Genomic DNA, 11,568 nt, shown 5'->3' on the forward strand with positions numbered 1-11,568 from the left:
AAGCAGGGACCGCACGGTGTCCCTGAGGGGAGCAAGGACCCTCCGTGTCCCCTGCGCGTTGCAAAATACGGAATATATAAAGTTTTTATTAAAAAATAATGTTATTTAATGCTTGTTTCAATCCGTGAAACAGCAACCAACAAGCTCCAAGTGTTAGAAAACCGCTCGTCACTCAAGTGGCCCCCACAGGAACAGGTTGCCCTGAGAGAATGTGGAGTCTCCGTCACTGCAGATATTCCAGACACAATCCTGTGCCACGTCCTGCACCAGGAGGTTGCACTCCCGGACACACTGTGGTCTCTGCCACTCTTACACATTCTGGCATTCGGTGGCAAATTTATGTGACAATTGGTAGAGAAAGAGAAGTTTTAACTTCACGAATCTTCTCACTGAGCAGAGATGAAAGCGGGGCAGCCTTTGGGTCGAGAGCTCTTTCATCCCAAAGTACTTCTCTCGGCAGGGAAGAGCCATCTCTCCTCAAACTGAAGCTCTGATAAAAGGCTGCACATAGGCGGTTTGATAGAAGCTCTGTCCTTTCCATAAATTCAGGATGTGCAGTAGTAATGGATTTGAGCACCTTTTATAGCTCTAGCCCAGTGTGGAAGTCTCCTTTCATTTCTAAATACAGGCTCAAGAATTTTCATTACGTTAATGAGAAGCAGAAAGCCAGCAATGTCCCCAGAGAAGGGTTTCAGAGGAGTTTAAAACTCAGATAATGAAAGACTGAGGTCTCAAAAAGATAATTCTTGCTTCTGCTACTCACAAACACTTTTAATCCTTGAAGAACAAGTAGGGAACAAAGGGGTTTAAATTCTTACTTCAGGCCCATCGGGGGAGCTCAGGGTTAGAACTTAATTTATCATTGTTTGTGGCCAGCAACCCACAAACAGTACAAGAACAAAATTCTGTCACTTTTGCCTTTTCCTGACCCTTTCTTTTTTTAGACCATTAAATATCTAAAGAGGCTCAGACACATCTTTTGATATGTTTCCTACAACCTTCCTATAAATGGTTTCTCATATCACATCCCAGCTTTGGGGTTTTCTGTCTCTGTTTTTCCTGGGCAAGCAACAAAATAGATGGTTACAATAGCAAAGCCCAACAGCTTCCAAGAATTGAAAAATCCTGTAGCAGCTGCTAATTAGGATTTTAAAAATCTGCAGCACCTAAGATATTTTAAAGCACATTTTATTCAGAAGAATTGTTAAATGTATGAAGATGAAAGAGATGGATTACAGGAGAATTAAATGTAGGGTTTAACTGAGAAATAATCATTTTCTATGAAAGATAATGACTCCTCTTGAGGCTAGTATCAAGATTTATTGACCCAGGAGGTTAATATTGATCAAACCCAAGGCAAACAAAATATTAGACCTTGAAGGAGAGTAATCTTGATATTGAAGCCTTGCCACTGAGTGAACAGGTCAATATATCTGGGTGCCAGAATCTCAGGCTTTGAACACAGAATGGTGGGGGATATTAAACATGTCTGACATGTTCTGTGTACACACTTTTTATTCTCTACTTTATAGCTGTGTCCTTCCCTGCAGAGCACTGTGTGAGGGTTCAGGCTTCACTCACAACCCTCATCACAAATCTGATGGGTCCCTGCCTCAGGTGTAACACAAGGCTAAACTCAAGTCCTTCAGTTATTTATTCATATCTAAGTGATATCTTAAATAATTATAAATATCTTAAATAGATTTCATTCCAAACACAAGGATCCTGCTGCAAAACCAGAGTTGGAAAAAGCTGAAAAACCAGAGTGCTGCAATTTATAGATTTGTTAGTGCATCCAACACCCTCAGCCCAGGAGAAAAAAAAAAATGAGTTAAATTCTGCTATAAACTGACAACAAGAAAACAAGTAACTTATGTGGATTAACTAATCAATGAGGATAAAGTCAGAGACAAGGAAATGTACCACTAGAGACATGAAAATAGTTTATAGGATAAGCTCACCAGTTAAGGCACTGGGGGCAGAAGTTGCCTTTTTATTTCTGTTCATATGGCAACAAGCAGGGGAGGGTTTAATGTGCCCAGCAAAACAAAACAAAAGTGCACCCATTCACTGCTGAAAAAAGTGTGTGCAAGATAATCTGTAATTCTAATTGATTTCTGTGAAATAAACACAATAAGCCATGTGCATCATATTTTATTCAGAAAACAAGTACAAAAACAATTAAGCCAATGGTATTTAAAAAGACAAACATAAAATGGCTTTTTATTTCCCCCAAACTAGATTTTAAGTATTGTATTTTTAAATTTTAAGTTTAGATATAATTTCTTTATTGATCCTGATTTTAATTTTATTTGAAAGACACTCTGAATGAATAGGATTGTAAAGAGATCAGATTTTTTCAAATCAATTGTTCAATAATGAATAGTTTCTGAATTCCAGTAAGAAATATTTGCATAGTATTTATTTTAAAAAGAACTAGCAAAAATTTGATTTGCTCAATACAAAAATAGATGGAACCACAGCAATTAGCATAGGAAACAATTACCATGCTGAGGAAATGCATCTATTTCCTTGTAAAAAACTTGATTTTTCCAGTTTTGCCAATACAAAAGGAGTATTGATTTCCTCTGTTTTGTCTATTAAAGTACATTCTCAGCACCCCATACCTGGATGTTTTAAAAATTCAATGGGCTCTTGTGAATTGCATGATAAATAACCCAATTACAGACACATATCTAAGTGTTAGGAATTGAAAGTGCTGATAGAAAAGCCTCCAATTTAAAGTGCATCACATCAGAATTTACCTCATTTGAATAAGATTATAGACATTTAACCTGAATGTCTGGTTCCAGGTCCTGCCTTTCCCTGTGCCACCTCTCTGAAGCCATCTCCAGGCTCCTTCTAACCCGTTCCACAGTGTACTAAAAGAAAAAAGATGGTGCATAGTCACCTTTAAAACAGGCTTTTTTCAGATAAATCTCATTTAGAACTCTGATTGTATCAAGGATCAAGCTGTCAAATATGGTTTCAGTCATCCTCATCTTCACTGTTAATTCATCATCACCATAGGAAGTCCACTGAGATTCTTCTTTGCGGAGCTCCTGGATCTAAAATATAACATGGAAATTAATTTTTACTTCAAAAATAAGAGCTTCACAAAAGTACTGAGACACTGCACCTAACCCAATAACTGTACATCTGCATCATTAATTTATTTAATTTAAACCACTCACAAGAACTGGAAATACTGGATTATTAATTCAGTTTTAAAAAGGCAGTAATTTGAAGTTCAGAAGTTAAGTAAATGTGATTCTCACAAAAGGATGAGAATCTCTAGTTTAAATTTAGAGGAAATAAACAAATCCCCATTGGAAATTCTGCTTACCAGAATAAGGTCCACTCTGTCTCTCTTACAGTTTCCATACTTGGTCATATTTAGGACTTTTCTTTTCATTTCTAAGTCATTCTTTTCCAGGTTCATTATTTTAATAATTTCACCCTGAACAAATGTCTACAAAATAAAGAAGGCTGAAAAGAACTCTCCACATAAGAATTCTGGTGCTGTGAAGGTTCCAGATGAGTGACAGGTACCAGTGGGAAGATCCAGCCTTAAGTCCAGAAACATCCCAAAGTTTAGGGCAGTGATCTAGAGGTAGCTGATCAATACTGGCCAACCAACACATTTTCATCATAATATTACTTTAGAGGTTACACACAAAATAGTCTTAATTAGGAGAGTTTAAAGGCCCATTCCCATTCTTAACTCCATACATCTGGGATGTTTTGACTGAGAAGCTCAGTCTGTATTTATTCAGACATTTCTTTTCCCATCACCTCAGTTATACTGCTATAATCCTCACTATTTTCATATTTCTTTTTGCCATTGCAATCTCTGCTCTTTTCACTCTTTTCCCTGTACTTTATATTGCCAGAACATACCTTAACATCACTGACATCCATCCTTCTGTAGAGATGCCTGGAACAGTGAGATCCTACATTTTTTTTCATCCATGGGAACATATTTGGCTTGGCAGTCACTGGATATTCTGCACACAGCAACTCATGACTCAAATCAAATATAACCTGTAACAAACTCAGCAGGACATTGAAGTCAGGAAAACTGAATTCCAGTCCCCAGCTTTCCATGGAACTTGACTTTTCCTGAACAGACCCAACCCAGACACTGGGTCACATGTCCAAGGTCTTATGGTGGAACTCTGGCAAAATTCTGGATTCTCTGCAAGAGCATTTATTCTACTGGAATTATTCTGCAGCAAATTGTAAAATACTCCTGGTAGTAGCTTTCAGTGTCCCTTTAGTTATATTTAGTGTTAGCAACTGGAATAATTTTAATATTAGTTAATATGATTCAGCCTCCAGAACACTACAAAAGTTAATTAACAGTTAATGCTTGAAAAATACCTGATTATACATCCTCTTGCTTTCTGCTTCCAAATCATTCCTTGGGTGATCATTATATTCCAAGTAATTTGGCACATTGATGTTCCTGAAATTTGAATTTATGTTCTCTGGGGTCCATAATTCTTCCACAGCAAATGCAGACAAATTTTTAACATGAGAACTGTTATGTGGTATTACAAGAGGAACTTCCAGAGTTTTCTTCCAAGGAGCTGAGTGCCACTGGTCTAATTTGCACAAGTATTGCTTTTGTGTCTGTCTCACCAGCATGTTTTGGTCAGAATTAGGCTGATCAAAATCTTCAGAGCTTCCAAAAACTCCAGCATCAAGGATTTTTGAAAGGAGCTTCAAGAGAGGAAAATAAAAGACAGATGATATATTTAATATTTTCACAGGTATTGAGATTCTTAGCAACTGATCAAGGCTACACTTAAAACCATCTTATTCATGGGCTCAAAGAAAGGCTTACTGATGTATTATGCAAAAAACCCCAGCTAAACCTATTTGAACTGTATTTGGCAGAATTTAGAATTAGAATTACAGTTTTGGAGTTCCACAAATATTTTTGACATTTAGCAACATTTTTGTCCTAGATGTGGAGCTGATCTCCCTAGCACCACCCTCAAAGCAATTTTCTCACAGCCAGGAGCTGGAAAGGAGGCAGGCAGATGTGCTGACAAGTGTCCAGGTTCACCCTGAAGTTAATAAAAATTGATGTTTGTACAGATTTAACAGTTTTGACAACTGACAAATTCCAATAAAGAAGTCACATTTTCTTTGTTTGGACCATACACGTGCTATCTAATGGATACAGGGTAATTCCTTAGATAAGGAATGGGTCACATGAAGTAAGCAATCTGGTTCCTAACATTGATGTAATTTTTATGGATGATGAAAAACTGGGCCACACATATTCTTGCCTCCATAAACCCAGCTTCAGGGCCAGCACTTGAAATAAAAACTTTCTCGCTGTACTCACAGGCAAAGTGGTTGGAGAAATCTCTGGAGATAAATGAAGCACCTTGTCAGCTTTTGATCTGTGTTTTCTTTTAATCTTCTTATATTCTTTAACTGCATCATCTATAAATTTAGTTACAATTCTGTCTGTTGCTGTGTGACAACCATGAATGCAAAGTGTATCAAAATCACCCAGTAAAACATCAGAAACCTTTGCTGATGGTTCAGATAAGGCAGCAACTAAATTTTCTTTGAGGAGAAATGGTTTCTGATTGTCTTCTTGCCTTAGGCCTTTGCCATAATTCATCATGCCTTTTTCAAAGGCACTTTTATATTTGTGTTGAGCTGTTTCAGAAAATGCAATTAAAATGTCAAACAGAAGTTTTTTACTGAGTTCACTTGCAATGTCATCAGCAAGTTTAATTCTTTTCTGATCCTCTACCAAGCAACAAATATTTTTGCTTGTGTTTACCTCATCTGTCTTGCTTTCCTTTGGAAAAGCATCTGCAAATACAGTTTGTTTTATTTGTGCCAGTTCTGTTTTTTCGTTATCTGATCCCAAGCACGTTAAGTTCTTTTGACAGAGGAGTTCATTACAGTTACACTGTTTGGAATGGGGAAACTTCTGCCCTTTTCCAGGCAGAAAGGCACTGTGTAACCCAGACTGGTTTTCTTTCACTTCTGAACCTCCTGCACTGTTTGTATCTTCTGCTTTTTCCTCTGCAAACCCCACTATCTGCTCATCATCTTCAGAATATTTGCAGTCTCCTTTGAGGGAGTCTTCATCATCATGGAAGGAGTCAGAGTCTTCATTCTCCATGTAACTGGAACTATTTTTGTTAACTCCCAACAGGTGTGAAATCTCATCAGGTGTGACAAAGACCTCACAGTGCTGAGAACAGTCCAAATACTTCACCCCTTCATAAATTCCAGCATTGTCACCTTCAGCTTTGTCCAGTGCAACACCAGCCCAATGGCCACTGCCAAAATGAGTCTGGCTTTCGAACATCAGAGTCCCAGGCTGGCTCTGCTTTACCAACCATCTGTCCCCAGTTTCAAATGATGATAATGGGTCATCACTGTCCTTCTCAGCACTCAGCTTTTCATACATTTTGTGTTGTTTCATTGGGAATTCAGGACTTTTACTTCCACTGGAAGAATCTATATTTGACACAGGCAGAAATTCCAAATGCTGCAAAGCCATCTCCTGTTCTCCATGCTGGTTTTCTGATAAACAGCTGGAATGAGCTGTAAATGTAGATTGTTCTGAGAGACGACCATCCCGAGTTGCAAAAGCCCCCCTTGTCTCTGTACTGAGCAGGGGAAGTTTTTCAGACACAGTGTTATCAGGTAATGGGGGTAATGCATCCATTTCCAGTGATATATCTTCATCCATGCCCTGAGTAGACTCTGAGCCTGTCATTTGTTCCAGTGGAGATGGGAAATCACCCGTGCTGGAGGCAGGATCACCATTTTTCATTGCATCTGCACCTAAAGGGGGAGGAGGAGGAAGATCTTCACTTGGAAATGACAAATCCTTTTTGTTAGAGGATGGCAAGTCAGCACTTCCAGAGGACAATACTTCATCCACAAGACACAGCATTTCAGACAAGGTATCCTCATCCCTTGGAGGGCGACCGTTATCACTACTGGAGCTTGCATCAGTGTGTGAAGGGCTGGCAGCTGCATCATTCCCCAGTGTTGGGATCACCTGAGAACAGGGTTTGTTTCTGCTGCAGCTTTGTGAGGCACTTGGGTGTGGCTCATCCACTCCCTCAGAAGGGTTTTCAGACTGGGAGGAATGCACTGACTCTGTTCTGGAGACATTTGCTTCATCTGCTGGGATGAAAGAAGGCAAGTGATCAGTGCAGCCACCATCCAACACATCTCCAGGGTATTTCTGGGGGAGGGATGAAGTCTCAGCTCTGTCATCTTCAGGCAGCTCATGTTCATTGTGTTTGTCACTAGGTGATGTTTCCTTTCCATTGCTTATTGCTATCAGCATCTCTTTTGAGAGATCAGCAAACACATCACCACTGTCACAGACAAACTCTTCCGGGACACTGGCATCTGTGTCCTGTCCATGTTTCAGCTCTAATTCTGGGTCTGAAACTGAACTTTTCAAGGTGTCAATCCAAACTGCAGACACTTTCTGAAATTCTGAGTGAGAAGAGTCTGATTTGGCACTTTCACATTTCAAAAAGAAGTTGTTTGACATGGACGATGATTCGGTGGAAGTTAATCCTTCATAAAATGCTTTTAAATGTAATTCATCAGAAGCTTCATGAGAAATATGGTCCAAATGCTTCAGACATTGACTGGCATCCACCTGATGGATCTCAGAAGGGACAGGCACTTCCTCTTCTTTAACTGGAACATTTAAAATAATTTTTTTTAAAAAAAAAAAATCAGCATTTTAAAGAAACCCCATATTTTATAGAAAAGCTTGCTGATAGATCACTTAGGATACACTAATCTATCGTGATCCTCACTGTGATATCTAGGAGTAAATTAGGACTTGGACTTTATGATCCTTGGGAGTCCCTTCCAAATCAGGATATTCTAGGATTCTATGAAATGCAGAAAGACGGTTCATTTGAAGAATGACAGAAATAGGAAATATTGCCACAATATGCAAATATTTATATTACAGAGATTATGCATACCTAGAACTATGTAAATTATATAACTAACTCATATATAAACAGACAGTTTTATTTTTTACCTGTCCTACTGAGAGTAAGAAATATGAACTGAGGATAAAACCTGGAAACAAAAATAACTCCAGCATGTCCTGTCCAAGTCTATCTTCAACTGATTTATGTTCTTTTAAAAAGAACAGCCTTAAATTCTTGAAAAACTGTATCAAAAGAGAGCAAATTGTTAATGACACAATCAGAGTAAGTTATGATTTTGTTCTGGGGAAGCAGTATAATCTTAATAAACCTCTGAGAGATCCCCACCATCTTGCCCAGCAGTAATTTATACATTGGCTATAGTGAGCAAGACACTTTGGTAATACATGAGAAGATTGTCTCTCTTTCTGTTTGGATTAAAATTTGATTGAAATAGTTGAAACAGGTTGGACATAATAGCATTAAATATGATTGACCTGTTCCTTCAAGAGTATTTTCTGCCTGAACCAGGCATAAGTTACACCAAGTAGGAAGCATTCCCAAGCCTTTCACTGGGTACTTTCTGCCACAAGAATTAATATCTTCATTACCTCTAGGATCAGGGTTAGAAAGAAGTGGCTTTTCCTCCAGCACAGCTTCCTAGAATGTAAATATTTAGGAGACAGAGTTAATATCTTAAGGAAATAGTGCACATAACCAACACACTTATTTTGACTTCATGTTCCTAGTGCCAAATGAGTCTTGTGCTGGTCCAATTTTAAGGCAAATATAATCTGTGGTATCCCTTCTTTAGCATTAATGGAATTCCAGAGGTGGTCCTTACCAGAAATGCACACTTTTGGCCTTTTCTTGTAAAGAGTGTGGCTATAGGTTCCATTCCAGCTGAATTTCTAGGTTCCAGAGGCAAGAAAACATTATTCTGAGCATTAAGGGACTGCTCCAAAGCTGGGAACTCCTCCACCTGTTTCTGGTGTTGTACCAGTGATTCCTTGTTCTCAGCAGAAAATCTGTAATGAGTTAGAGGTGGAATTCTTCGTTCCTGATCAGTATAAAATATGAACATACCCATGCAGGTGGATAAATACCATAATCACCACTCTGCACTCCTACACAGGACAGAGATCTATGGACAATCAGCCGGACTTTGGGTGCATTTGAGTTCCACCAGCCCCTGGCTGCTCCAGACTGACACCAATATTCACTGTTTTCCTACGAGCAGCCTTGTCAGTAATAAGAAGTGAAAGCACAGCCAAGAAACCTTTTAAAGATTTCTCTGAGTTGTAATCAATAATACCATGAATTATAGATCAGTTCCATGCAGGGATTTATTTGAAAGCCTTCCCCTGTGGGGACTTAAGTAAATGCACAAACCTGACTCACCACCCTGCTAAAGCTCTGGGTAGCACTGAATGAAAGGGGGTTTTAATTCATACAGATAAATATACATCTTTAACTGCTTTTTATCTTCCTGAAGCAAACTAGATTTTTGTTCTGAGCAGTGTGGATGCTGTGGGGTTCTAATTCACGCTGCTCATCTCCTCCAGCCCAGCAGGAAGCAGACAGGGATGCAGGGGATACAGTTCCTGAGGAACAGCAGGAATGGGATTTATCAGTCTAACTAAACTCCTGAATTATATCTCACTGTAGGATTTTATATCACACCTCTGTGCTTCAGTTTAAGCTAAAATTTAGCCCCATGTATTACAAAATCTGTTGTAAGTGGTTATATCCTCAGTGAAGCACAGACCAGCTCTAAGGGGCTGAGTGATCCAGAGGCTCAGAGCCAGAGGGTGACAAAGGAGTGAATTTCACCAATTAAATCAATACCTTTCTACTCATTCCATATGGGTATTGTGAAGACTAATTAATATATAGTTGCAAAGTGGTTTGGGTTTGTAGTTAAAAGCCACCATGAAAACATGAGCTATCATTAACAGTTGTGTGGCATCATTAAAGGTGCCCTGAGGAACTCACCATTTGGGACAGAATGATAAGCAGTGACCTTAATTCATCAAATGCTTGAACACAGAAGTTTTAAAGATTTATCATCTTAAACTTCCTCTCTGGAGTATCTAAAGCTCACACAATTAGCTAGGACATACCTGTCTCCATCTTGGATTTGGTTTTATGACAAGAGTTCTTACTTACCCCTCATACTTCTTGCTCTTTTTATGCTTTAGCTGGACACAACTGTCTTTACTCCCTGACTTCATAACCTCCTGCTTCCCAGCCAAACTGTGCAGCTTTTCCTGGAGTTGTGCTGTTGAATGCTGCATCATTAAGAGTTCTGTCTGCCGCTTTAATAAAAGCTTCCTTTCTTGATGGGCTGCCCTCTGGATGTTTTGCAAGTGCTGGATTTCTGCCTACACAAAGCAGAGAAAGAAAGGAGCATAATAGAGTGAAGATAACAAAGAGCTATACTTAAAAATATGTATAACAGTTTCTTGACATAGGGTACTTTTAATCCCAAAATACCCTGGAAATTCAATAAGTAGGTTTTTTCCTTTTTTATAAAAAAAAATTTGCAGGTTTTTTTCAACAGGGTTTTCACCTGTGAAAACTGATGACAGGTAAAGGGATGTTTTGATGGGCTGTCAAGAGTGATGAGACCTTTAAAAATGAATTGTCTTCAGATCATTCAAAACTACAGGGTGCTTGTGGTTTGCACAACGAATTCCTTTACTTAAATGACAGGCTTGCACTGTGTAAGGAGCAGGACAGAAATTTTCTGACTACCAAGTGTAATTATGAACCCTGCATAGTAGAATAACTGAGACTATAAAATTAGCTGTCAGATTAATTTAATATATTTCAACATCACAAGCATAAATCAGTGGAAACCTACATTATATGACCTGTTTGTTATGGCATAAACAGAAAAATCCACAATAACAGTAAGGTAGCAGAAGAGGAAAAAAAAGATGTTTTCTTTTATCCAAGATTTACAGACTGCTGACTTTGGCACAAAACCCTCCTTGCTGTGGGTGTGTAGGAAACATGCAGAATAATGGATGCAAAGTAATTTCTTCTTTTTTTAAACCCAAACCCCACTTGCTCCAGCAACTCTAAACAGCTCCCTGTGCTTCATCCTCCCTGTGGGTATGGGATGAACCCCAGCTCCTCTCACTGCAGCATTACCTGCTCCTGTTTCAGCTCCATCAGGACTTTGTGCTGCTTTGCTGCCATGGCAGAGGCTCCAGTACTATCCTGCAGGTTTTCCAGAACACTGGGGATCACAAGGATGAGAATCAGAGTCAGATCATTAAATGCCTTGAATTTATGGATGGGAGCAAAGCTCCTCTCAAAGCAGCTGTAGGTATGGAAGGCTCTGCAGAAAGTTCTGACACACTCAGAAGACATCTCACCAGCCTGGGGCTATGGTGCCTGGACCTCTCCTGAAACAACTGCAGTCTCCTGAGCACTGAGGGGTTCCTCACAGTGTCTCAGCCCAGTCAGCGCTGAGGGCCGCCCCTCGCTCTCCATATCCCCGAGGGCCGCCCCTCGCTCTCCATATCCCCGAGGGCCGCCCCTCGCTCTCCATATCCCCGAGGGCCGCCCCTCGCTCTCCATATCCCCGAGGGACGCCCCTCGCTCT

At 39.5% G+C, this 11,568-nt stretch overlaps 1 protein-coding gene across 5 annotated transcripts in view; it reads right to left on the reverse strand.

Annotated features, from left to right (window-relative positions):
* Nucleotides 1-2,138: 2,138 nt before the first annotated feature.
* CCDC187 (coiled-coil domain containing 187) overlaps nt 2,139-11,568 on the reverse strand; it is a 32,750-nt gene continuing 23,320 nt past the window's right edge. For 3 of the 5 annotated variants that reach the window (XM_033518484.1, XM_033518483.1, XM_033518482.1), the window contains 9 exons: nt 11,112-11,199; nt 10,122-10,336; nt 8,797-8,980; nt 8,564-8,612; nt 5,360-7,707; nt 4,384-4,725; nt 3,901-4,044; nt 3,347-3,472; nt 2,139-3,068 (listed from right to left, as the gene is read on the reverse strand). In XM_033518484.1, coding sequence (XP_033374375.1) covers nt 2,883-3,068; nt 3,347-3,472; nt 3,901-4,044; nt 4,384-4,725; nt 5,360-7,707; nt 8,564-8,612; nt 8,797-8,980; nt 10,122-10,336; nt 11,112-11,199 — 3,682 coding nt within the window. In that variant the 3' untranslated portion in view covers nt 2,139-2,882. The remainder of the gene's footprint in view (nt 3,069-3,346; nt 3,473-3,900; nt 4,045-4,383; nt 4,726-5,359; nt 7,708-8,563; nt 8,613-8,796; nt 8,981-10,121; nt 10,337-11,111; nt 11,200-11,568) is intronic. The other 2 variants (XM_033518486.1, XM_033518485.1) reach the window with 2 other exon arrangements.

Source organism: Parus major, chromosome 17 (genome assembly GCF_001522545.3).
Source record: "Parus major isolate Abel chromosome 17, Parus_major1.1, whole genome shotgun sequence".
Taxonomy (NCBI): domain Eukaryota; kingdom Metazoa; phylum Chordata; class Aves; order Passeriformes; family Paridae; genus Parus; species Parus major.